At 41.1% G+C, this 24,398-nt stretch overlaps 1 protein-coding gene across 3 annotated transcripts in view; it reads right to left on the bottom strand.

Annotated features, from left to right (window-relative positions):
* Nucleotides 1–24,398, bottom strand: part of HMCN1 (hemicentin 1) — a 723,834-nt gene that overhangs the window by 234,086 nt on the left and 465,350 nt on the right. For all 3 annotated transcript variants that reach the window (XR_005774384.1, XM_040408842.1, XM_040408843.1), the window contains 7 exons: nucleotides 24,046–24,173; nucleotides 22,787–22,943; nucleotides 22,267–22,388; nucleotides 19,989–20,153; nucleotides 16,887–16,994; nucleotides 11,818–11,952; nucleotides 11,567–11,701 (listed from right to left, as the gene is read on the bottom strand). Coding sequence is in view for 2 of the 3 variants with exons in the window: in XM_040408842.1 (XP_040264776.1) it covers nucleotides 11,567–11,701; nucleotides 11,818–11,952; nucleotides 16,887–16,994; nucleotides 19,989–20,153; nucleotides 22,267–22,388; nucleotides 22,787–22,943; nucleotides 24,046–24,173 (950 nt within the window). In the remaining variant the exon portion in view is untranslated. The remainder of the gene's footprint in view (nucleotides 1–11,566; nucleotides 11,702–11,817; nucleotides 11,953–16,886; nucleotides 16,995–19,988; nucleotides 20,154–22,266; nucleotides 22,389–22,786; nucleotides 22,944–24,045; nucleotides 24,174–24,398) is intronic.

Genomic DNA, 24,398 nt, shown 5'->3' with positions numbered 1-24,398 from the left:
ACTACACCACTCAAGGTATTCAAAACTGATTTTACAAACTTTGTTAACCCTTTAGGTGTTGCACAAGATTTAATGGAAAATAGAGACACAATTTCAAAATTTCACATTTTTGGCAGATTTTCCATTTTAATTTTTTTTTCCAGTTACAAAGCAAGGGTTAACAGCCAAACAAAACTCATTATTTATGGCCCTGATTCTGTAGTTTACAGAAACACCCCATATGTGGTCGTAAACCGCTGTACGGGCACACGGCAGGGCGCAGAAGGAAAGGAATGCCATACGGTTTTTGGAAGGCAGGTTTTGCTGGACTGTTTTTTTTTTACACCATGTCCCATTTGAAGCCCCCCTGATGCACCCCTAGAGTAGAAACTCCAAAAAAGTGACCCCATTTTAGAAACTACGGGATAGGGTGGCAGTATTGTTGGTACTAGTTTAGGGTACATATGATTTTTGGTTGCTCTATATTATACTTTTTGTGCGGCAAGGTAACAAGAAATAGCTTTTTTGGCACGTTTTTTTTTTTGTTATTTACAACATTCATCTGACAGGTTAGATCATGTGGTAATTTTATAGAGCAGGTTGTCACGGACGCGGCGATACCTAAGATGTATACAATTTTTTTTATTTATGTAAGTTTTATACAATAACTTCATTTTTAAAACCAAAAAAATGTTTTAGTGTCTCCATAGTCTAAGAGCCATAGTTTTTTCAGTTTTTGGGTGATTATCTTGAGTAGGGTCTCATCTTTTGCGGGATGAGATGATGGTTTGATTGGCACTATTTTGTGGTGCATATGACTTTTTGATCGCTTGCTATTACACTTTTTGTGACGTAAGATGGCAAAAAATGGCTTTTTCTACACCGCTTTTATTTTTTTATTTTTACGGTGGTCATCTGAGGGGTTAGATCATGTGATATTTTTATAGAGCCGGTCGATATGGACGCGGCGATACCTAATATGTATACTTTATTTTTATTTATGTAAGTTTTACACAATAATTTCATTTTTGAAACAAAAAAAAAATCATGTTTTAGTGTTTCCATAGTCTAAGAGCCATAGTTTTTTCAGTTTTTGGGCGATTATCTTGAGTAGGGTCTCATTTTTTGCGGGATGAGATGACGGTTTGATTGGTACTATTTTGGCGTACATGCGACTTTTTTTGATCACTTTTATTACCTTTTTTGGGAAGTAAGGTGGGCAAAATTTCAATTTTCTCATAGTTTTTTTTTTTTTTTTTTTTTTGGCGTTCACCATGCGGGGAAAGTAACATGACTGTTTTATAGATCAGGTCGTTACGGACGCGGCGATACCTAATATGTATAGTGTATTTTATTTTTAAAATTTTTATTCAGTGATAAATGTTTTTTTTTTAATCTTAACTTTTTTCAAATTTTTTTACATTTTTTTGACCCAGACCCACTTGGTTCTTGAAGATCCAGTGGGTCTGATGTCTGTATAATACAGTACAGAACCCTATATAGGGCTCTGTACTGTATTTTACTTACACTGAACAGATCTATGCTATGCAGCACCATGAGCAGGCGTCCTGTTGCCATGGGAACCTTCCCCGTCTGCCACAACTTCGCAGACGGGGAAGGGTAAGCACAGGGATGAGGGGGGCTGTCTGGGGGCTCTCTCCCTCTCCATCGGGGGGCTGCAAAGGCACAGCAGCCCCCCGATGGGAGAGGGAGGGAGCTCCCTCTTACTGTTAACTTTTTCCATACATCGGTCCGTACGGACCGCTGTATGGAAAGGGTTAAACGGCTGACATCACATCACCGATGTCAGCCATTTATACCAGGGTGCCAGCAATGTGCTGGCACCCTTGTATACCCACTAGAAGCCAACGAATTTTCAAGGGGAGGCGGGTGTGGGATCGCCTGCCGCACCGCCCGCCTCCCGCAACGCCCCCACCGCCTGTGACACCCCCCCCCCCACACCACCCGCCGGCATGAAATCGTGCAGGGGTGCAGGAAGGGGGGTCAAAAATATTGATTTTAGGCACTCTAAAGTTTCTGATCCCCGCGGTCAGGGACCGGGGGGATCAGAAACTGCAAAAAGCGCAGCAAACCGCAGGTCTGAATTGACTTGCGGTTTGCTGCGATCGCCGACACGGGGGGTCACATGACCCCCCTGGCGTTGTGACAGGATGCCGGCTGAATGATTTTAGCCGGCATCCTGTTCAGATTAACCCCTGGGGCACTGGAATGCCTATTTAAAGTTAGGACATACCGGTACGTCCTGTGTCCTTAAGGACTCGGGAAATAGGGCGTACCGGTACGTCCTATGTCCTTAAGGGGTTAAGAGAAAGAAGTGGAATGTTATGCAATGGCCAAGTCAATCACCTGACCTGAATCTGATTGAGCATGCATTTCACTTGCTGAAGACAAACCTGAAGGGGAAATGCCCCAAGAACAAGCAGGAACTGAGGACAGTTGCAGTAGAGGCCTGGCAGAGCATCACCAGGGATGAAACCCAGCGTCTGGTGATGTCTATGCGTTCCAGACTTCAGGCTGTAATTGACTGCAAAGGATTTGCAAGCAAGTATTAAAAAGTGAAAGTTTGATGTATGATTATTATTCTGTCCCATTACTTTTGGTCCCTTAACAAGTGCGAGGCACATATGCAAACTGTTGTAATTCCTACACCGTTCACCTGATTTGGATGTAAATACCTCAAATTAAAGCTGACAGTCTGCAGTTAAAGCACATCTTGTTCGTGTCATTTCAAATCCATTGTGGTGGTGTATAGAGCCAAAAATGTTAGAATTGTGTCGACGTCCCACTATTTATGGACCTGACTGTAACAATATAATAATAGCGCAATAAAAGTGCAGGATTTGCTCCCCTGTTTATATATGCACAACTGCATGTGGGTTTGAGCACTTCCTTCCTGGTTAACACCACACCATTTTTTTCATTTGTTTGCATATAGAGATACCTGGAGGTGTATAAACTCCAATTTAAATTTATAAAAATATAAAAATGCAAAATTCACCGGCCCTTTAGTGGTGCTATTTTTAGACACTTTCCCCTCTGTTTTAATATTGCCATAAACTTTTATTGCATTATTGGCCCCTTTCCCAGCACATTTTTCACTCACTATATTGTAGTTTAAAGTACTCAACAAGACGGGAATGGCCGAGTGCGCATGACGGTCCGGCGGCTAGCAGGCTTCCTTCTGTCTCCAAGGAGACCAGACGCTAGTGATGTAGGTCAGTGCCGTTCGCGACACGTGGCTGCCCTCACTGGCGCCGGACTCTGGAGACGGGCGGAAGCGGATATGACGCAGCTTACCTGATTGGTCATGCGCCGCAATGAGCCTCCACTCGTAATACCAGCACATGTGACCAACAAGGACACCGCTTATAGGATAGAACTGCTGTTAAATACTGATCATTTGGCCCCATCTAATTACTCCTCCTGAGGACGCAGAACGGCGAAACGTACGTCGAGGAGCTCACACACACCTATCCTGACTCTTACTGGTATGACTTGAACTTATCCCTGGCTACTCCTTTGGGATATTTTTATGTACCTCACTTTGTTATTTTGTATGCCAACTAGGGAATAGGGGAGATATTGACTCCATGCTGAGCTATTCATAGAGCGTTCGGCTCTCATTAGACTCAGCACACTACAGGTCACTCAATACCTTCCCTCCCTTGTTAGGATGCTTACCACTGACGTTTTACTCCTAGTAAGAGTTATATTCATATTGAGTATAGGTGGTGTTGTGTATTCGATACATTCACTATATACTTATCTATTATCTTAATATACAATATGTTATATGTGTCTTATCATGTCTAAACTGTGATTATTTTGAATAAAGGATATAAAAAATAAATAAATTTAAGGGACGTGTAGTTACTCTTTCAGTGTGGTTGAAATCCAATTTAAATGAGCCTGTTTTCCATCCACAGGCTACATTTAGGTGCACCTGCAAGACCTGGGCCATATCAGCCAGTCTTGAGTGGGACTTGCAGACTCCTCCCTCCTCCCATTGCTAGCATGGTTTCATGCTGGAGGTAACTGGTGAGTTGTCTGTGAGTCAGACCTTTACGCTCCTGTAATTTGCCCACTGGCTCCTGGTATTGCCCATACGGCTCAGGTAGGTGAGTGTTCGGACCCGAGATACTTGAGAAACCTTGGCGCGGTGCTCGGGCTCAGACATGTCCTCCTAGTAGGACATGTTGGCTAATCTCTCAATTTTATCATGAGTTTGAGGGCTTAGTAAGTCTGCAGAGTGCACCTGTCTTTGCTATTATTATATTGCTGTTTATTGGTGCTGACAGATTCTGTAAGAAATACAGATTTTTAGAAATTTATAGGAAAATAATGTAAGCCAAAGATTGTATTGGTATCCTGTATGTATGCAAGGTTTTCAGCAACTTTCTGTTAATTAGTGTTTATACTTGTCTTCTCAAAGCCAGTATAAATAGGTACTGTCTATCTGGACAAATGTACATTAACATATCGAAGGCCGCAAACAGTTGTCAACTATCTAAAGATTGTGTGACAGTTGTCCAGTAGGTTGTACAATGGCTAGTGGGGCAGGAAAATGCTGGACAGTATGGCTACTTCGATCAATCTTCAAGATTTAACTGGAAATTGCTAGAAAACCATAAAGAGCAACCAATCCGATGAGTCCAAGCCACATTCTAGAAGATGCTAGAACTGGCTGTTAAGTATATAAAACACCAGGATTTGAGACTGGAGAAAGAGAAGAGGAAGAAAGGAGGAAAAGACACAAATGGAAGAAGAGAGAAGAAAGAACAGAAAAGAGCACAGGCAGATAAGTGACATAGTTGGAAACTGGAAGGGCCAGATGAAGATGTTTAGCTTGAGAGACCTAAACAGACCTATGTATGGTAAACTACCATATACTGTAGAGCTAGAGTAATTTGTTGTTTAGTTACTCAAGGGTCTTAGCAGTAATTTTTATATTGTTGTTTTATTGTTTTATTGTAACTATTCAAAGAACAGAGAAGATTCCAGCTCCACGTGCAATTTCTTTTATTAAGCTTCCATAAAATCAGAAATCAACGGCAGACAACGTACTGTGACGCGTTTCGGGCTACTTCATCTTTCGCCCTTCATCAAGACCTTGATGAAGGGCGAAAGATGAAGTATTTTAAAAGGGAGTCGATAAAGTGGCTCACCCCCCTATAGCTATGGATAGGTGCTTAAACCTAAAATTGAATCACCCTATTCAATACAAAAACTCTAAAACAAATTTGAATGGATAGGTAAGCACTCAACCACCATGGAGCAGGCACAATATTTAATATAAGATATGAGATATAGGTACAATAAAAATCGAGAAAAGATTCGCAAGTAGCAATAGTCCTATATTCAGTTGACATAGCAAGTCAGTGGTTGCCACTACACACCTGTTGGTAAGGAATCTTCACACTAACTAGTGTGCATTCAAATGTATTTTTGGGTGGATTATTACTTATGTTGGCAGCAACCTTTGCGTTTGAATATAACGTTGCATCCACCAAAATCGCATCCGAAAAAGGGCACAAATGGTTATGTTGCCGCACTATACTGGTATCATGCGGATAATCGATTGCTCACTGAGCGAGCACTCACCCAACCTGCTGATATATAGTCCTCACACTGGCTGGTGTGCGCTCGGATGTAGATTCTCAGGGTGGGTTTGTACCTGTGTTCCGGTGAAAACTTTCTTCCAAGTTTCCTTCACTGCCTCTCTGTCCCACTCTGCATGCATTTCTTACGAGAGTTGAAGTGCAGGTTCACAGATTCAGGTCTCTCCTTGTCTTTACTGTTCAGATTATTGAAAGATCATATTCTTGGATAATCGTAGAGTTAGAATTGCATGGTCATGCTTCAATCTTTCATAGCATCGATATCCAGCCCCAGACGCGTTTCGAAGTCTAACTGACCTCTTCCTCAGTGGTTATACTCGGTATGCTTAGATCCCACTCTTTATACTCTACTAGGTGGTAAGTAAATTCTGGAAAACAGATTCCCAGGAAAGCCATTTGGTCTTAGATAAATTCCGGATTAATGGATTTTAAAAAAAAGGCAAAATCGATTTTAATGCGATTTTTTAAACACATGCGATTTTTTCAACAGGGGCATTTTTCGCCAACACTTCTGAATCCAGCTAATGTTCATTCTCATGTATCAGATGTTCGATTTTGGATTAAAAAAAAAAAATATTTAAAAAAAAAATGTATTCGATTTTTCTTGCGATTTTTCCGATGCGTTTTTTTCCTCCAGATGCGTTTTTGTTACCTATACTGCTGGTTTGCTCATCTGATTCATTCTAATGCACCAAAATAATTAAAAATACTTTTATTCTTACAATATATATAAAAATGTATAAAAACACAATTTGGGATGTGGACTTAATTGATGAGCGATCGACATCCGGACCCTGCTGGTGTAATGGTATGGAGGCCTGCCTCTGAAGGGACCACAGTGCCATTTAATATCCACACTGCGGTCTAACGTCAGAAGCAGGCGCCCACCGCCCACTTCACAGGAAACCGAAGATCTCTAGCTCAGCATTAAGACCTGCTGGAAATAAAGTCCCGAACTCATAGATTCGTCTAGATTCAATCCTAGACATCCATTGGATATGATCACCCCCCCCTCCAGTGTTGATCTACCTTCTCCAGCGCCGCAAATGTCAGTTTGGTGGGGTCTTTGTTATGAAATTCCCTGAAATGTCTCGACAGAGAGTGTTTGTCGAACCCATTTTTAATCTTAGTTATATGTTCAGATATCCTTGTTTTTAGTAATCGTTTTGTTTGTCCGATATATTGTTTCTGACATGGGCACTGGATAATGTAGATAACACTAGAGGAGTTACAGGATAGACTATCCCTAATTTTCCAAGAAAACTGATTATGTGTGGATGTCACTTCTAGTGTTTTTTTAGGGAATGCTGTGTGTTTACATGCAATGCATCTCCCACATCTAAAGAAACCATTTATATTTGTCCAATTTTGGAACATAGAGATTTTCTTCACTTTTTGTTGCTTGACGGAGGGCGCTATTTTCAGGCCAAGATTAGGCACCTTCGTAAAAGATATCAGAGGGACCTTTGGTATCAAATGGCCTATTATTTTGTCGTCTAATATATAGTGCCAATGTTGTTTTAAAATATATTGGACTTTCTTATAGTGTGCATTGAATGGTAGAATAACTCTCAATTCCGTTTTCTTTCGATGTTGTATTTATATTCTCATTTTTATCCGAGAAGAAAGTTTTTCTCTCTAGCTTCTTAACCTGATTGTTGAGGAAGGGTTGAGACGCATGCATATATATATACATATATGCATGCAAACATGTGCATGCATGTATGATATATATATATATGCATTAATAGTCACTTCATAGGATGATGTGCGCTGATGTGCCCAGCATCTGCGCACATCTCTCCTTAGTGGCCCACAGGGGCTCATGTTGGGCCCTGTGGGAAATATGTGGTCCCTGGTTGATCTGTGCCCCCTTATATGATCTGTGTCCCCTTATAGTTAGTATATATTTCCTGTCCCTCCCATGTAGATATATATATGGGATATGTGTAAGCAGTGCATACATCTATATATGTGTATCTGCCATGGCTCTCCCCCAGGTATATATATATATATATATATATATATATATATGGGCCTATAACTGCCCATGTATGCCCCAGGTTTATAATGAGTGTATGTGTATATAGATGCGCCCCAAGTATCTATATACATATATATACTTAAATGCCCCCCATAGGGACAGCGTTTAGCCAGTTCCTGCAGTGGGGTGGATATGTCTCCAGGTGGCTGGTGACTTCAAAGGCAATAGATCTGCGGCCTTTTGTTGAGTTTATCAGCCTAGTTACTATGCTCTCCCCCACCTTGTGTTTGGGACATGGCTGGGCGTGTGGTGCTGCTAGCCTCAGGGGGCCAACTGGCTGTTCTGAGGGCAGGCATACGTCACAGCGAGACAATGATGTCACATTCCTGAGGAGGGGGTGTTTCTGAGGCTGATATAGGAGCCCGAAGCCAGGAACAAGGGTCTCTTGCAACTGGACTAGAATCAGAGACACATGGGAGAGAGCAGCTCCATGACGGGCACCTGGAGAAGGGCGGCCTACTAACTCTGGAAGGATTTAGTATCTACCTGTCTAGCCCCTACCTACCCCTCACAAACCCCCTATATATAACTATACCCATACCCCCTACAACCCCCTGCCCATAACTCACCACCCTATGATCCCTCTCCCTGCCATCCACTCCCTGTACCTCAGCAATCACTTGCAAGGTATTAACCCTGGCATTGCTGAATCCCTAACCACCTAACAGGAGCATCCCTGTTCCCTGTTATCACTTGCAAGGTATTAACCCTTGCATTGCTGTATCCCCCATTGTCAACCCTTACCTACCCTGTCCCACCAACGATCCCTGAAGCCCTGATCACCCCCCCACTGTACCTCACCCCTATTCCCTTGTCGTACCCAATAGGGACAGTAAGTAGAACCAGGTGAGTGGGCTGCTAATACTTGTATGTGTGAACTGTATAGTTAGTTTATGGGTGGAATTTGGGAACATGTAGTGTAGTTTAGTGCTGTATTTATAGTACTGTATTGTTAGTGTATTGCGTGCGTAGTGTATTGTTGGTATTAATAAATACTGTGTTTTATGTACAACTATCCGTGTGACGTGTAGTTATTAGCGATAGTTAGTCTAGTATGGCGCATGCAGCTAGCATAGTGATTAGCGTAAGGTAAAGGCAAAGTATTGTATTATTATTGTTATATAAAGGTATAAATGGGCGGAGTCATCAATAGACGGCTCCTCCTATTTATAAATATTAATTATTGATATTTGCATAAATATTGGTGATTAATATTCCCCCTTTACACCGATCCAATGCACTATTAACTATTTCTTCGGGGTATTTTTTATTAATAAATTGGTCTTTCATTCTTATTGCCTCTTCTTCAAATTTGCTCTCATCTGTGCAGTTTCTTTTAATCCGACGGAACTTCCCCAACGGAATGTTTATTAACCAATTTGGCAGATGGCAGCTAGAAAAAAGTATAAAACTATTCTTGGACATTGGTTTCTGAAAGGTGCTGTAAACTTATTCTCTCGTCTAGTAATTTGTAAATCTAAGAATTCTATATTTATATTATTCACGTTTGATGTGAAGATCAAATTCGCTGTATTATTATTTATTTCTTTTAAAAAATCCCTCAAAGTGTCTTCTGTGCCTTTCCAGATGAATATTACATCATCTATGTAGCGCCCCCATAGGGTCAGGTCCGCCCCCAGCCTTGGCCCGATAGTAACGCGTTCCCAGTCGGCCAAAAATAAGTTAGCATAATTAGGGGTGAACCTGGTCCCCATGGCGGTGCCGCGTTTCTGGAGGAAATAATCCCCCTCAAAGAAAAATAATTATGGTTTAAAATGTACCCTATACCTTCCACTATAAAATCTAATTGGAAGGGATCTAGTGAGCCATCTAAAATTAACTGGGATTTGATCGCCTCCATCCCTTGTTGATGGTCTATGACTGTATATAGGGACTGGACATCTAATGTCCCCATAATCCAGTCATTTTGGATTTCCAATTTTTCAAGGGTCTGTATAATATGTGTGGAATCCTTGATATAAGAACTCATCTTCTTAACCACAGGTTTTAGCAGAGTGTTAATGTATTTAGAAAGATTAGATGTTAACGATCCTATCCCTGATATTATGGGACGGCCAGGGGGTTCTTTAGGATTTTTGTGGATCTTGGGCAGGCAGTAAAAGACAGGCAGTCTTCGCTGTGTGCCCAAGATAAAGTCATGTTCTTGTTTAGACAATATACCTGCATCCAAGCCTCTCTCACAATATTCCTTCAAGGTTCCGTGGAAATCCTCCACAGGATCTTTTCTAAGTTTCTGATATGTATTAATATCAGACAATTGGCTACAACATTCCTTGTTGTAGTATACTGTGTCAAGGATCACCACTGCCCCTCCCTTATCCGCCGGCGTATCGTGATGTCGGCTTGTTTCTGAAAATGTTTAATAGCCTGTATTTTCCTATTATTTAGATTATGCTTCCTCACATAACCTTCTTTTATTTTTTGTAGGTCGCTTTCAACACTTTTTTTAAATGTAGCTATTTCATAGCTGATCTCATTCCTTGGGAATTTTATGGATTTATTCCGTAAATTTGTATGTTTTATGGAATCTTGTTCACTACTATCTGTTTGGACGGATATCGGATTTTTTAAATGGTATTTTTTTAAACAGAGTTTTCGAATAAATTTCTGAATTCCAACATATGTATCGAACTTATTAATTTTTTCGGTTGAGCCCTGATCTATTTCTAATGGTGTCGTTTGTGCTGTGTTTTTCTTCCTTTTTCCTCTTCTCGTTTTCTTAATTCCGGGTTGTGATAGTTGTGTGTCTCCATAGGAAAGTGATTGGGAGTGGGTTCCTGGTATTGATTCCATTCTTGTGTTGTCCTGTATTGTGCTTTCTCTGGGGTGAATTGGTGATAAGTGTTTTTCTGTCTTAGATTGTATGTGTGTACTGTGGCTCTCTGTGATAATTATTTTCTGGTGTTCTGTGTCTCAGTCGTGATCTGTGATGGGGCGGAGTTCGATCTAAAAAATGGTGTTCTGAAAGTGACTTATATCTGTTACTTACAGGTATAGGATACCTATCCAATCCATCTACCTTTTCAGTGTGTTGTGTAGAGGATTCCCCTTTTAATGTGTTTTCTTCACATGTTGGCATTCGAGAATCACTCCTCTGTATATATAAATGTTTTTTCGTTTTCCTCTCAATAATGTCAACTTCGACTCTGTCCAAACTTTTACACAATTTCTCTTGTCAAGATTCAAATTTGCTATTTTTAGGTAATTTATCTACCGTATCTTTTATTTTGTCTATTTTCTTGGTTAAATCCAATAAAATGTAGGATCTTCTTGTGATGACTAATTGATGAAGTAGCCCAAAACGCGTCACAGTACTTTGTCTGCCGTTGATGTCTGATTTTATGGAAGCTTAATAAAATAAATTGCACGTGGAGCTGGAATATTCTCTGTTCTTTGGATTTTTCTGAGGCCGTGTTCAGGTCTGTATTTCCTGTGTCTCCACAGTGTGGGTGAGAGCTGCGGTGGCTGTATACTTTAATTGTTCAACTATATCTCCATATATATACTCCATAATAATTACAATATCAATATTCCAATACTGTACAATATACCTATTTTTTTTAATAATCAAACTTGTGTCTCACTTATTACACCCAACTTAAAGAATCAGACCCAGTAGGAGGGTATATTATATATAGAATATATTTTATATATAATAATAATTATTTACACAGCCCCCCATAGATATTAGATTGCTAATAAATCTATGCACAAAAACCTAATATAAATTAGCATCTTTAAAAAGACCTCATGCAGGGAGGCAACCAAGTGCTAGTGGCATGTATCAAGGACCGTAGTTCGATAGTGTTCACCTCTTTAACTATAGCCATCAATATCAAAGTGCAAGAAACCTCTTCAAGTTACAGCTCTGAAAATGATTTACCATAAACTTTAAGTTTGATCTTTCCAAGTGCTGTACCAGCTGGGTTTTGAGCAATACAAGTGTAAGTACCAGCATCCTCTTGCCTCACTTTAAGAATTTGAAGTTTTCCTTTAGAAATAATAGTGTTATGACTTCCTACAAAATAAAAAAAAAGCAGTGAAACATATATAAAGGTTGCAAACCATTTAGGAATAATATTGAAAGTGAAGTACTATAAAATTATTCTATCAACTAAAGTTTACACATAGTACCTGCTTTGATAGTGACACCTTCTTTCTGCCATGTCAATGTTGGTGAAGGCGTTCCAATGGCTTCACATGAAAGAGTAACCAAATGGTTTATACTTGCTTCCATATAATCGGCTTGATTTTGAATGACAGGAACCTCTAATTCAGAATAAATAGAGAAAAGCAATGTACAGTAGATCATGCCATTAGTTTTATGGCTTTATAAATAATGTCAAATATTAAAGGGCATCTGCCAGCAAGGTTAAACTTATTAACCAGCCATAATGCCCGGTAAGTTTGACCCTGCAGATTAAAAACATACCTTTGATCCAATGTTGTTGTCACGGCGGACAGGATACCAGATACACAGAAAAATAAACAAATAAGTGTCTAGGCGAGAAGCTGGGGATCAAGGTCACCTCCTGAAAAATCCCTACCAGCTCTCCCTATACTTCTATGCCCACGTTCAGACCGTGAAGGTGGAATAACGTGTCCTCGTGCCTGGGCTGAAAATTCCCTAAAATCCCTAAGATGGTGAAAGGGGGATAGAGGCAGCCTGCTCCCTCAGAACCTGGAGGGGGCAGGCGTCTCTCTAACAGCCTAGACAGCCAACCACAAGAAAACAAAAACCAACTTATCTTTTCTGAGCAGGAACAGCAAATCCTTCCTTCCTTCCTTTCACAGAGTCAGACAGAAGCTATAACCCGCACAGGACACTGGGAGTGGGTGTAATTTAAACTCAAACCAATGACCCCACCCAGTGCACCTGAAGGGAGGCGGATATAGCTCAACTCCAAAACAAAAGGCTACATACGTGCTGCTAACCTGGCAGACCTCTGCACATAGCCTGAGCAGAGCATGACAGTTGTGTTTAGGAGAAATATGGCTTTAGTGCACCGAGAGGTGGGCCTTAGCTAGCTTCTCCACCCTACTTCCATGGACACTTTCCCTTCACATGATTGATGGTGAACAGGTGGAGAAGGGATTGTCTAGTGAAGCAGAGTGGATGAACTAAGACCTGCCCCTGGGTGTACTTAAGCCATAATTTGTATATTTAAAAAACCTTATTTCTCCTAAACACAGCAATGGATCAAGGGAAGAATCAAGAAAGATATGTTTTTAATCAGCAGGGTCAGCCCTACCAGGCAGATGCCCTTTAAGTAATGCAGATAATAATACCATATATACATGGTGTGTGCGTATATATATATATATATATATATATATATACACACACACACACACTGCTCAAAAAAATAAAGGGAACACAAAAATAACACATCCTAGATCTGAGTTAATTAAATATTCTTCTGAAATACTTTGTTCTTTACATAGTTGAATGTGCTGACAACAAAATCACAAAAAAATAAAAAAATGGAAATCAAATTTTTCAACCCATGGAGGTCTGGATTTAGAGTCACACTCAAAATTTAAGTGGAAAAACACACTACAGGCTGATCCAACTTTGATGTAATGTCCTTAAAACAAGTCAAAATGAGGCTCAGTAGTGTGTGTGGCCTCCACGTGCCTGTATGACCTCCCTACAATGCCTGTGCATGCTCCTGATGAGGTGGCGGATGGTCTCCTGAGGGATCTCCTCCCAGACCTGGACTAAAGCATCTGCCAACTCCTGGACAGTTTGTGGTGCAACGGTGACGTTGGTGGATAGAGCGAGACATGATGTCCCAGATGTGCTCAATTGGATTCAGGTCTGGGGAATGGGCGGGCCAGTCCATAGCATCAATGCCTTCGTCTTGCAGGAACTGCTGACACACGCCAGCCACATGAGGTCTAGCATTGTCTTGCATTAGGAGGAACCCAGGGCCAACCACACCAGCATATGGTCTCAAAAGGGGTCTGAGGATCTCATCTCGGTACCTAATGGCAGTCAGGCTACCTCTGGCGAGCACATGGAGGGCTGTGTGGCCCTCCAAAGAAATGCCACCCCACACCATTACTGACCCAATGCCAAACCGGTCATGCTGGAGGATGTTGCAGGCAGCAGAACGTTCTCCACGGCGTCTCCAGACTCTGTCACGTCTGTCACATGTGCTCAGTGTGAACCTGCTTTCATCTGTGAAGAGCACAGGGCGCCAGTGGCGAATTTGTGAAAACTTGGTGTTCTCTGTAAGCACAATCCCCACCTGTGGACGTCGGGCCCTCATATCACCCTCATGGAGTCTGTTTCTGACCGTTTGAGCAGACACATGCACATTTGTGGCCTGCTGGAGGTCATTTTGCAGGGCTCTGCCAAAGCTCCTCCTGTTCCTCCTTGCACAAAGGCGGAGGTAGCGGTCCTGCTGCTGGGTTGTTGCCCTCCTATGGCCTCCTCCACGTCTCCTGATGTACTGGCCTGTCTCCTGGTAGCGCCTCCATGCTCTGGACACTACGCTGACAGACACAGCAAACCTTCTTGCCACAGCTCGCATTGATGTGCCATCCTGGATAAGCTGCACTACCTGAGCCACTTGTGTGGGTTGTAGACTCCGTCTCATGCTACCACTAGAGTGAAAGCACCGCCAGCATTCAAAAGTGACCAAAACATCAGCCAGGAAGCATAGGAACTGAGAAGTGGTCTGTGGACACCACCTGCAGAACCACTCCTTTATTCGGGGTGACTTGCTAATTGCCTATAATTTCCACCTGTTGTCTATCCCATTTGCACAACAGCATGTGAAATTGATTGTCACTCAGTGTTGCTTCCTAAGTGGACAGTTTGATTTCACAGAAGTGTGATTGACTTGGAGTTACATTGTGTTGTTTAAGTGTTCCCTTTATTTTTTTGATATATATATATATATATATATATATATATATATATATATAGTGCCTTGAAAAAGTATTCATACCCCTTGAACTTCTCCACATTTTTTTCATGTTACACCCAGAAACATAAATGTATTTTAATGGGATTTTATGTGATAGACCAACACAAAGTAGCATGTTTGTTTGAATTGAAAAGAAAATGATACATGGTTTTCAAAATGTTCAATAAATAACAATCTGAAAAGAGTGGCACACATTTGTATTCAGCCCCCTGTACTCTGATACCCAGAAATAAAATGTGACCAATTTCCTTCAGAAGCCATCCCATTAGTAGATAGAGCCCATCTGTGTGTAATTTATTCTCAGTATAACTACAGCTGTTCTGTGAAGGCCTCAGAGGTTTGTTAGAGAACATGAGTGATAAAACAGCATCATGAAAACCAAGGAGCACATAAAGTTGTAGAAAAGTGTAAAGCAGGGTTAGGTTTTAAAAAAAAATATCCCAAGCTCTGAACATCTCATGGAGCACTGTTCAATCCATCATCCCAAAATGGAAGGAGTACAGCAGAACTGTAAACATACCAAGACATGACCATCCACCTAATCTGATAGCCCATGCAAGGAAAGCACTAATTAGAGAAGCAGCCAAGAGACGCATGGTCACTCTCGCGGAGCTGCAGAGATCCACAGTTCAAGTCAGGGAATCTGTCCACAGAACAACTATTAGTTGTGTACTCCACAAATCTGGCCTTTATGGAAGAATGGCAAGAAGAAAGTCATTTTTGAAAGCAAGCCACAAGAAGTCCCATTTGCAGTTTGCCCCAAGCCATGTGGGCGAAACAGCAAACATGTGGAAGAAAGAGCCCTGGTCAGATGAGATTAAAGTTGAACTTTTTGGCCTAAATGGAAAACACTAACACTGAAACTAACACTGCACATCACCCTGAATGCACCATCCCCACCATGAAACATGAAGGTGGTAACATCATGCTGTGGGGATGCTTTTTCATCAGCAGGGACAGGGAAGCTGGTCAGAGTTGATGGGAAGATGAATGGAGCTAAATACAGGGAAATCCTGGAGCAAAACCTGGTAGAGGCTGTAAAAGACTTGAGACCGGGGCAGAGGTTCACCTTCCAGCAGGACAACAACCCTAAAGATATAGCCAGAGCTACAATGGAATGGCTTAGGCCTCTTTCACACTTGCGTTGTCCGGATCCGTTGTGCACTCCATTTGCCGGAGGTGCCCGCCGGATCTTCAAAATGCGTTCAGTGTTACTATGGCACCCAGGATGCTATTAAAGTCCTGGCTGCCATAGTAGTAGTGGGGAGCAGGGGAGCAGTATACTTAGAGTCCGTGCGGCTCCCGGGGCGCTCCAGAATGACGTCAGAGCGCCCCATGCGCATGGATGACGTGATCCATGCGACACGTCATCCATGCACGTGGGGCGCCCTGACGTCACTCTGAAGCGCCCCGGGAGCCGCACGGATGGTAAGTATACTGCTCCCCCGCTCCCCACTACACTTTACCATGGCAAACAGGACTTTAGCGTCCCGGCAGCCATGGTAACCATTCAGAAAAAGCTAAACGTCGGATCCGGTAATGCGCCGAAACAACGCTTAAGGCCGGATCTGGATTAATGCCTTTCAATGGGTATTAATTCCGGATCCGGCCTTGCGGCAAGTGTTCAGGATTTTTGGCCGGAGCAAAAAGCGCAGCATGCTGCGGTATTTACTCCGGCCAAAAAACGTTCCGTTCCGGAACTGAAGGCATCCTGATGCATCCTGAACGGATTTCTCTCCATTCAGAATGCATTGGGATAATCCTGATCAGGATTCTTCCGGCATAGAGCCCCGACGATGGAACTCTATGCCAGGAACACAACAACGCAAGTGTGAAAGAGCCCTTAGATCAAAGCATATTCATGTGTTAGAATGGCCTAGTCAAAGTCCAGACCTAAAGCCCATTGAGAATATCTGGCAAGACTTGAAAATTGCTGTTCACAGATGCTCTCCATTCAATCTGACTGAGCTTGAGCTATTCTGCAAAGAATAATGGGCAAAAATTTCAACCTCCAGATGTGCCAAGCTGGTAGAGACATACCCCAAAAGACTTGCAGATGTAATTGCAGTGAAAGCTGGTACAAAGTATTGACCCCCAGGAGGCTAAATACAAATGCATGCCACACTTTCCAGATTTTTATTTAAAAAAAATTAAAACTATGTATGTATGTTATATAAAGCATACTTTCTAAAATTTCTATTTTTAACAAGGCATGTTAAAATGTTGTCATAATAATTTGTTAATGGCAGTAATTTAACTACTGACCTTGTACATGGAGATTTATATTAATTTGTGCAGTGCCAACTTCATTAACTGCTTTGCAAGTGTATGTTCCAGCATGACTAAGTTCTGCACGTGCTATCTCGATGCTTCCTAGAATCCAATTAGAGGAAATAAATTTAGAGAATTTAAGTACAGTTATTCTTGGAATGTCATATTAAAAACTCCTAGGGGAGATTCATCCTGATTGGCGTTTCTAACTCCAGTCTTGAGTTAGGTGTTGCGAGATGTGACAAATTATTAAGAGACGCAATGCCTCTTGAAGGGAATGTGTCACTCATTTTTTTGCTACTTAAAAGCCAGATAGTAACAGATATCCTTTTTTGGAGATTGTTTTTTATTTCCTGAACATGATTTTGGGGGCAGCCATCTTGTCTGAGATGTTACTAATAGCATTTAGAGATATGCTTTACAGCAGCCACTATGGGCCATACACACATTACAGTGGAGGGGACTCATTGACTTGGGGAGAGTTTTTAAGACATGCTCTGTGACCTATGCAGGAATCACTGTACAAATATGGAGCAGATTGACAATAACCTATTAAGAATGTTGGATTATGTGTTCCCTATATAGACATGATATGTGTCATTTTAATCCTGCCCACGATGATAATGAGATGACTGCGGAAAAGTGATATCTACAGAACAAGTAGTAGCACCTATATTTCTGCTTAATGGAAAAAGCAAAAACTGCAGGATTTTACGATATGTTTTATATATAAAATTAAAAATAATCACCAAAATTAAAAAAAAATGTATTTAACTTAAAAATGTGATTTAAACAATAGGTCATTTTCTTTAAATGGGTTATGCCAAAAACCAGATATAGCACATGACAAAATCTTTCTAAGAAAGCTAGAACCAGCCCTGTACCTGACATGGATCAAGAGCTCTCTTATTCATTGCTCCAATTGCTCTGCTAGATTTTTTCAGGCTGGCAGCTCAGGGGGCATGTCCTTTCAGCTGCTCTCTCACTATCATAGCTCAGGGGGCATGTCCTTTCTGTTAGTTTTCTCCCTGTAACTGTCCAAGCTTCTAAAAGTAGATATCCCTGGTAACAGTTGAAAGATCTGAGCATGTGTGACCACTTCAGTACGTAGACATGCACCTTTCTATTCAGACCAGGAGTCATCACTATAATGAAATATCTCACAAACAGAGCATATTTGAAAAATAAAGTAATTTAGAAGAGCAACTAGTGTTCATGCTGAATTATATTAAAACAACATTTAATGGTGGCAAAACTTATTTTATAATTCTGGTGCAACTTGGCTAGTCTGGGTGACAGAATCTAGAAGTTCCACCAGCTAGGATCTAGCATAGGTTTCAGGCATTCTTGTACCAGAAAACTGGTGTAAGTAGTGGTAAATGCGTCCATCATCTATTGGATTGGATTTGCATTACTGGCATCACTTATGATCCTCTCTCCACGATCACCTTCTGGCATGGGAAAGAGGAGCGGGTTGGGATGTAACTTTTTTTGCTCTACACTAAAGTATGTATTCAATAAGAGAGTTTGTTCTGGGGTCTAAATTATGGGGTCTGTATTAATTTATGGGTCTGGTCTGCAGTCTGTATTTGTTTAAGGGGTGTGATTTGAGATCTGTATTAATCTTGGTGTCTGTCCTGGGTCTGTATATATTTGGTCTAAGATGTAAATTAATTTTGCAGTCTAGACAGGTTTCTGTTTTAATTATGGGATTCTGGGTTCTGAATTAATTGTACGGTCTAGTCTGAGATCTGTATTAGTTTATAGGGTCTGGTGTGAGGTATGTAGTAATTTTGCGGTCTTATCTTCGATTTAGGGCTCTATATTAATATCAGGTCATCTGCAATCTAAATTCATTCTAGTGTCTGGTCTGTGGTCTAAATTAATTTTGGGGTATTGTCTGGGGTCTGTGTTATTTTAAGGGTTCTGGTCTGAATTTATTTAGGGGTGTAATGGCTTCACTGCTACATTTTAATTACTTGGCTGGTACTGTGTGGTACACTTGTTTGAGTTTTTCTACTACTATAGAATTTATTCATGGCAACAGCAGGTCACAGCAGAGAAGCAACTATATAGCTATATAGCAGAAGAGGAAGTGGATAAAATCTCAGTAGCATTAATTGTGGTACAGAGAGAGTTAATAGTCCAGCTTCTGGGATTTGCACCTGCATCTTTCCTCTTCCCCGTTGCAAAATTCAAGTTAGGCTTCATTCACAGTTGCGTTGGTAATCCGGTAGCCTGATCTGCCAAAGGATCAGACTACCGTAGCTCACTGTAGCTCATGTACTGGCGGACCCTATTGACTATAATGGGATTGGATGGTGATCCGGCCAGTTTCCGACATAAATGCAGGGTTTCAAATTGACAAATACCGCTGCGCTGGGGAGTCCATATATTCATGAGCTCCCTGATCTCCCTGACCCAGCCTCCCATATTGCTAATCAGTGTCGGACTGGGGTACCTAGGGCCCACCAGTAAATTTTATTTTAGAGGCCCACCATACGGATACAATCTAACAAGTTTATATTTTTTTATGAACATAGGCTGGTTGAGGTGCTGTACATTGAATATATGTATGTAGTACACTAAATCTAATGTCTTATGTGCCACTTGTGCAGAGGGTGGGAGACTAGGGGCCGACCTTGCTCAGGGGCCCACCGGGGGATTCCCCTGTACCCCTGTGGGCCAGTCCGAGCCTGTTGCTAATTGATATCTTTTTTACATTCCAATCAGTGGTGGGGGAGTGGGGAGCCGTGAGCTCATGAATATGAGGATTCCCTAATGTATATTGAACAGACACAACACAGCTGGATCATTCCTAATAATCTGTCACCAATTTCTGCTGTCCTCACATAGGTCAGAATAAAACTAGTGTGACAGATTCCCTTTAATGTGGTAAACTTCCTCTGACATCTAAAATTCTGTAAGGAACTAGTTTCTGACCAGACATACATTGATGTTTTCTATGCAAAAATAAATATTTCTACATTATACTTTTGAAATTCAGAGAATTCCCATTTAAATACTTTAAGTCAAATTTGATAATTCAAAACTTGTCAACTGCCATTTTACTGTGTTTAACTTAACCAGTCCTACCAGAAGCCAATATCCTGAAGCTTTCTTCTTCAGCAGGGAGAAATATTCCATCCTTTGACCAATAGACCGCTGGGTGTGGAACACCATACACAGTACAGGGGAGTAAAGCAGTGGATGATTTACTCACAAAGATATTTGTAACTTCATCAGCAATAGAAGGAGGCACTAAATGAGGAATAAAATGTCTCAGTTATTCATTCACTAAAATCAAGACAAGATGTCTTAGATCCATAACATGGCCACCAACACTGTCTCACAACTGTTCTATGTATCAGCATTTCAGGGAAATAGCGTATTCCATTTTCATTAAGAAGAGTGCAAACAATTGCAGAAATCCACATACAGTACCTTCTGATGAAACAACTCCATTCTGATGAATGAAGCCGATGTCCATTTGTAGACAAATCTGCTACAAATCTGCCATGTATGAATATACCCCAAGAGTGGCGAAAAGGGGTTTTACAGACAACTCTTTTGTTGTAAGGGCCACTGAGAGCCCTGATAAACAGCTGAATTTGCTGGAGAAAGGTTTAACAGGGTGTACTAATGTAGTATTAGGGCTCATTCAGACAACTGGAAAAACACAGATGCCGCCCGTGTGTGGAACGGAACGGGGGGCCCATTATAGAAATGCCTATTCTTGTCCACAAAACTAACAAGAATAGGACTTGTTCTATCTCTTTTGTGGGACCATGGAATAGACAATGGATGCGGACCCATTCATACGGTCGTGTGAATGAGCCCTTACAGGCAGACATTCAGACTAAATGCTATCTATGTAACACAGCTAGTATGCTAGTTCAAGATCATTAAATCTTCTTCTTTTACATCCCATCTTGCTTTGTGCTGGTATTCTTTGTAGTTGTGTTACGTGTGGACAAAGAGTACAATTAACACATGGAAAAGTGCACTGCTTTCCCACTAAGTGATCCCCTCCACTACAGGGTTTTATAAGGCTGGGTTTACACAGGCGTCACGTTTTGGTTCAGGATGCGTCCCGGTGCATTGTGGCAAACCCGCGCAAGTAGGTACACAATTTAAGTCAATTTTGACTGCGATTGCGTTCCGTTGTTCAGTTTTTATTGTGCGGGTGCAATGCGTTTTGCACGCGCGTGATAAAAACTGAAAGTGGTACCCAGATCCGATCTTCTTCACTGAAGTTCAGGTTTGGGTTCAAGGTTGTGTAGATGTAAATTTTTTCCTTTCTAACATGGTTATAAGGGAAAATAATAGCATTCTTTAATACAGAATGCTTAGTAGAAGGTCAATTGAGGGTTAAAAAATAAAATAAAAAATTCACCTCCTCCAATTGATCACGTAGCTGCCGGTCTCATGTTCTTTCTTCAGGACCTGTAGTGATGTCACTGAGCTCATCACATGGTCCATCACCATGGTGATGGATCATGTGATGAGCACAGTGATGTCACCACAGGTCCTTTGACAGGTCCTGAAGAAAGAACAGGAGACCGGCAGCTACGCGATCAATTGGAGGAGGTGAGTTAATATTATTTTGTTTTTTCTAACCCTCAATTGACCTTCTACTAAGCATTCTGTATTAAAGAATGCTATCATTTTCCCTTATAACCATGTTATAAGGGAAAATAATACAGTGAATAAACTTTCATCTTAGCAACCATGCGTGAAAATTGCACCGCATCCACACTTGCTTGCGGATGCTTGCGATTTTCAGCAGCCCCATTCACTTCTATGGGGCCTGCGTTGCGTGAAAAAGGCACAAAATAGAGCATGCTGCAATTTTCACGCAACGCACAAGTGATGTGTGAAAATCACCACTCGTGCACAGCCCCATAGAATTAAATGGGTCCGGATTCAGTGCGGGTGCAATGCGTTCACCGCACGCATTGCACCCGTGCGGAAATCTCGCCCGTGTGAAAGAGGCCTAACAATTATGGCAAAATAAATAAGAAAGAGAATTTATAAAAAGACCAGATTCTTACAATTCATGATATCACAGTACAGAAATAATTTGGCTGACAAACAGTTTTTCATTTGAATTTGTAGAATAAAGAAAGATGTTTTTATCTACTCTCCAGATCATACAAATTGGTGTGAGAACAGTGGGCGGTAGGGACGGACTGGGACCTGAAAGTGGTCCTGAAAAAACCCCCGAAAAGTGGCACCATGTTGTAGGTGTGTCCAAATTGACAGAAGGCAGGGCAAGGGAAATTTCCCTGTAAAGTCTATGGCCAATCCACCCTTGGTGGGCGGTGTTATTATATAGTCTTTCAATAGGGACATATTGTAAACATTTTCTTACCAAGTACTGTTAAAGAGACCTCAAGTTCATCATGGCCAGCATCATTTGAAGCAGAACACAAATATGTTCCAGTGTCGTCTACAGTTGGAGAAATTACGATGAGTGATCCTGAAGAAAGAAGTCTGCAAAAAAATCCATATTAATGCACAATACATATATATATATAGTGCATGAAACATCCTGCATCTAATTAACAGCATCACTAAAAAGATATTGGGGTCATTTATCAAACTGGTGTAAAGTAGAACTGGCTTAGTTGCCCATAGCAAACAATCAGATTCCACCTTTCATTTTCCAAATGAGAGGTGGTACTTGATTGGTTGCTTTGGGCAACTAAGCCAGTTCTACTTTACACCAGTTTGAAAACTCTTCCTCATAGTCCTTTATAAGAAACCTCGATTCAACGATATCATTTTTATATTTCACTGTACAATTTAATCAATTGTGGTTTCATGATAAATGTCTCACTTTATAGAACATATCAATCTCATTCCTTCACTGAGGCTCTTGGTCAATGTACCTGTAAATATTCTGGTTGATGTCTGTACTAAGGAGGTTCCCGTTTTTTTTCCATTCCACCAATGGTTTAGGAGTGCCTGTAACATCACAGCTCAGTGTTGTTTGCTTATTAACCACCACCGTGATGTTTTTGGTACCAGGTGATATAGATGGAGGCTCTGAAGAACAATTGCAGGGACACAAAAGCACATTTATCAGCTTACGAAAATATACTACTTTTCTGAGCATTCTGATATTCACCTGAATATTTTGCTTCATGTAATGATATATTCACATGTGGCAGATTCATTGAAGAAATGTCTGCACCCCATACATCAGGAACGAGTTTGGAAAATTCTATGTAAACGCTACAGAAACCCATTCATATGTATGTAAGATTTATATTCACAAAACTTTCTTCACCAAATCTGCCACATGTCAACAAATCCCAACAATGTGTTTTTGGGCATTCTGAGGTTATAGAAAGAGGTCTTCTGATTAGGAGTCTACAGAACATACACCACTCTGTATAACTTGGTGGACACCAATGCAAGTGACACCTTGGCTAATAGCTGCTGATCACCCACCCCCCAACTGCATGACCTTCTGCAATCAGTCAGCAAGAAAAAGCTCAATGAAAAGAGTTTTCACAGGTGATAACCCAAAAAGCATTTGTGTGTGCAACCGTTTGGCAGGTAGCAGAGAACAGTTCTTCTCCTTGTGACACGGCATAGAGCTTTGCATATTAAAATCTGAAAAAAAAACTTTAAAATATACATGCAGAGCCACTACAGACAGCATATATTCAGTATGAACTCAGTAGATGCTACATGTGCTTTTTATAGCTAGCCCAGGTTGTTTCACATTCAGTGACCCAAATGGCCTTGATTTGAGTGCACCTTTTTCTTTTTGCATAATTGCGTCAATCCAGTTTTAGAGAAATGATATGTGCCTAGTCCAAGAAAGGTGGTGGCGTAGTAGGAAAGAGGGTGTGGCTTTGTGGGAGGGTGGGGCCTAATATGCGTCCTTGTGGTACAATTCTTGCTAAAATGATATCTAAAACATAGACAACCAATAGTTGTTAGAGAGTCAGAGAAAAGTGTCCGTCCCTGCACCACATTTCTCATCCAGACTGGGCCACTGTAGAAATGTGGGGCAGGTCTGGACAGCCGGTCTAAGCTTACGCCAACTACAGGATTAGTAAATCTGCTCCTCTGTATGTCTTTTGTTCTGCTTCACAGCTTAGTTACAATGAACAGATCTCTTCACTTACATACATACCATATACTAGAAGCTCAGTTTTCCTCTGGCTAGACCCTGCCACATTAGTTGCCAAGCAGACATAATGACCAGAGTCAGTGATGTCTGTTAGTGGAAAGTACAGTGAACCAGATCCTGAAATGTTATACCTAAAATGAACAACACATCAGGTTATTTAATACATCCTTTACATAGAAATTCCTTGTTTGTGTCTACAGCTCATTTGCAGACATGGAAACAAAACAGACTATAAAAAAAAACTCTACAGTTTGAACCCTGAAGTCCCATTCTCTTCCACCTGTTCCCTACTACTTTTGGTAGGTCAGCAAGAGCATGTATGACTGTAAGATCACACTACTTCTGTTACCATAGAG

This window comes from Bufo bufo, chromosome 9 (genome assembly GCF_905171765.1).
Source record: "Bufo bufo chromosome 9, aBufBuf1.1, whole genome shotgun sequence".
Taxonomy (NCBI): Eukaryota; Metazoa; Chordata; class Amphibia; order Anura; family Bufonidae; genus Bufo; species Bufo bufo.
The sequence above is the reverse complement of the archived record's forward strand: the minus strand, read 5'-3'. Positions and strand labels throughout refer to the sequence as shown.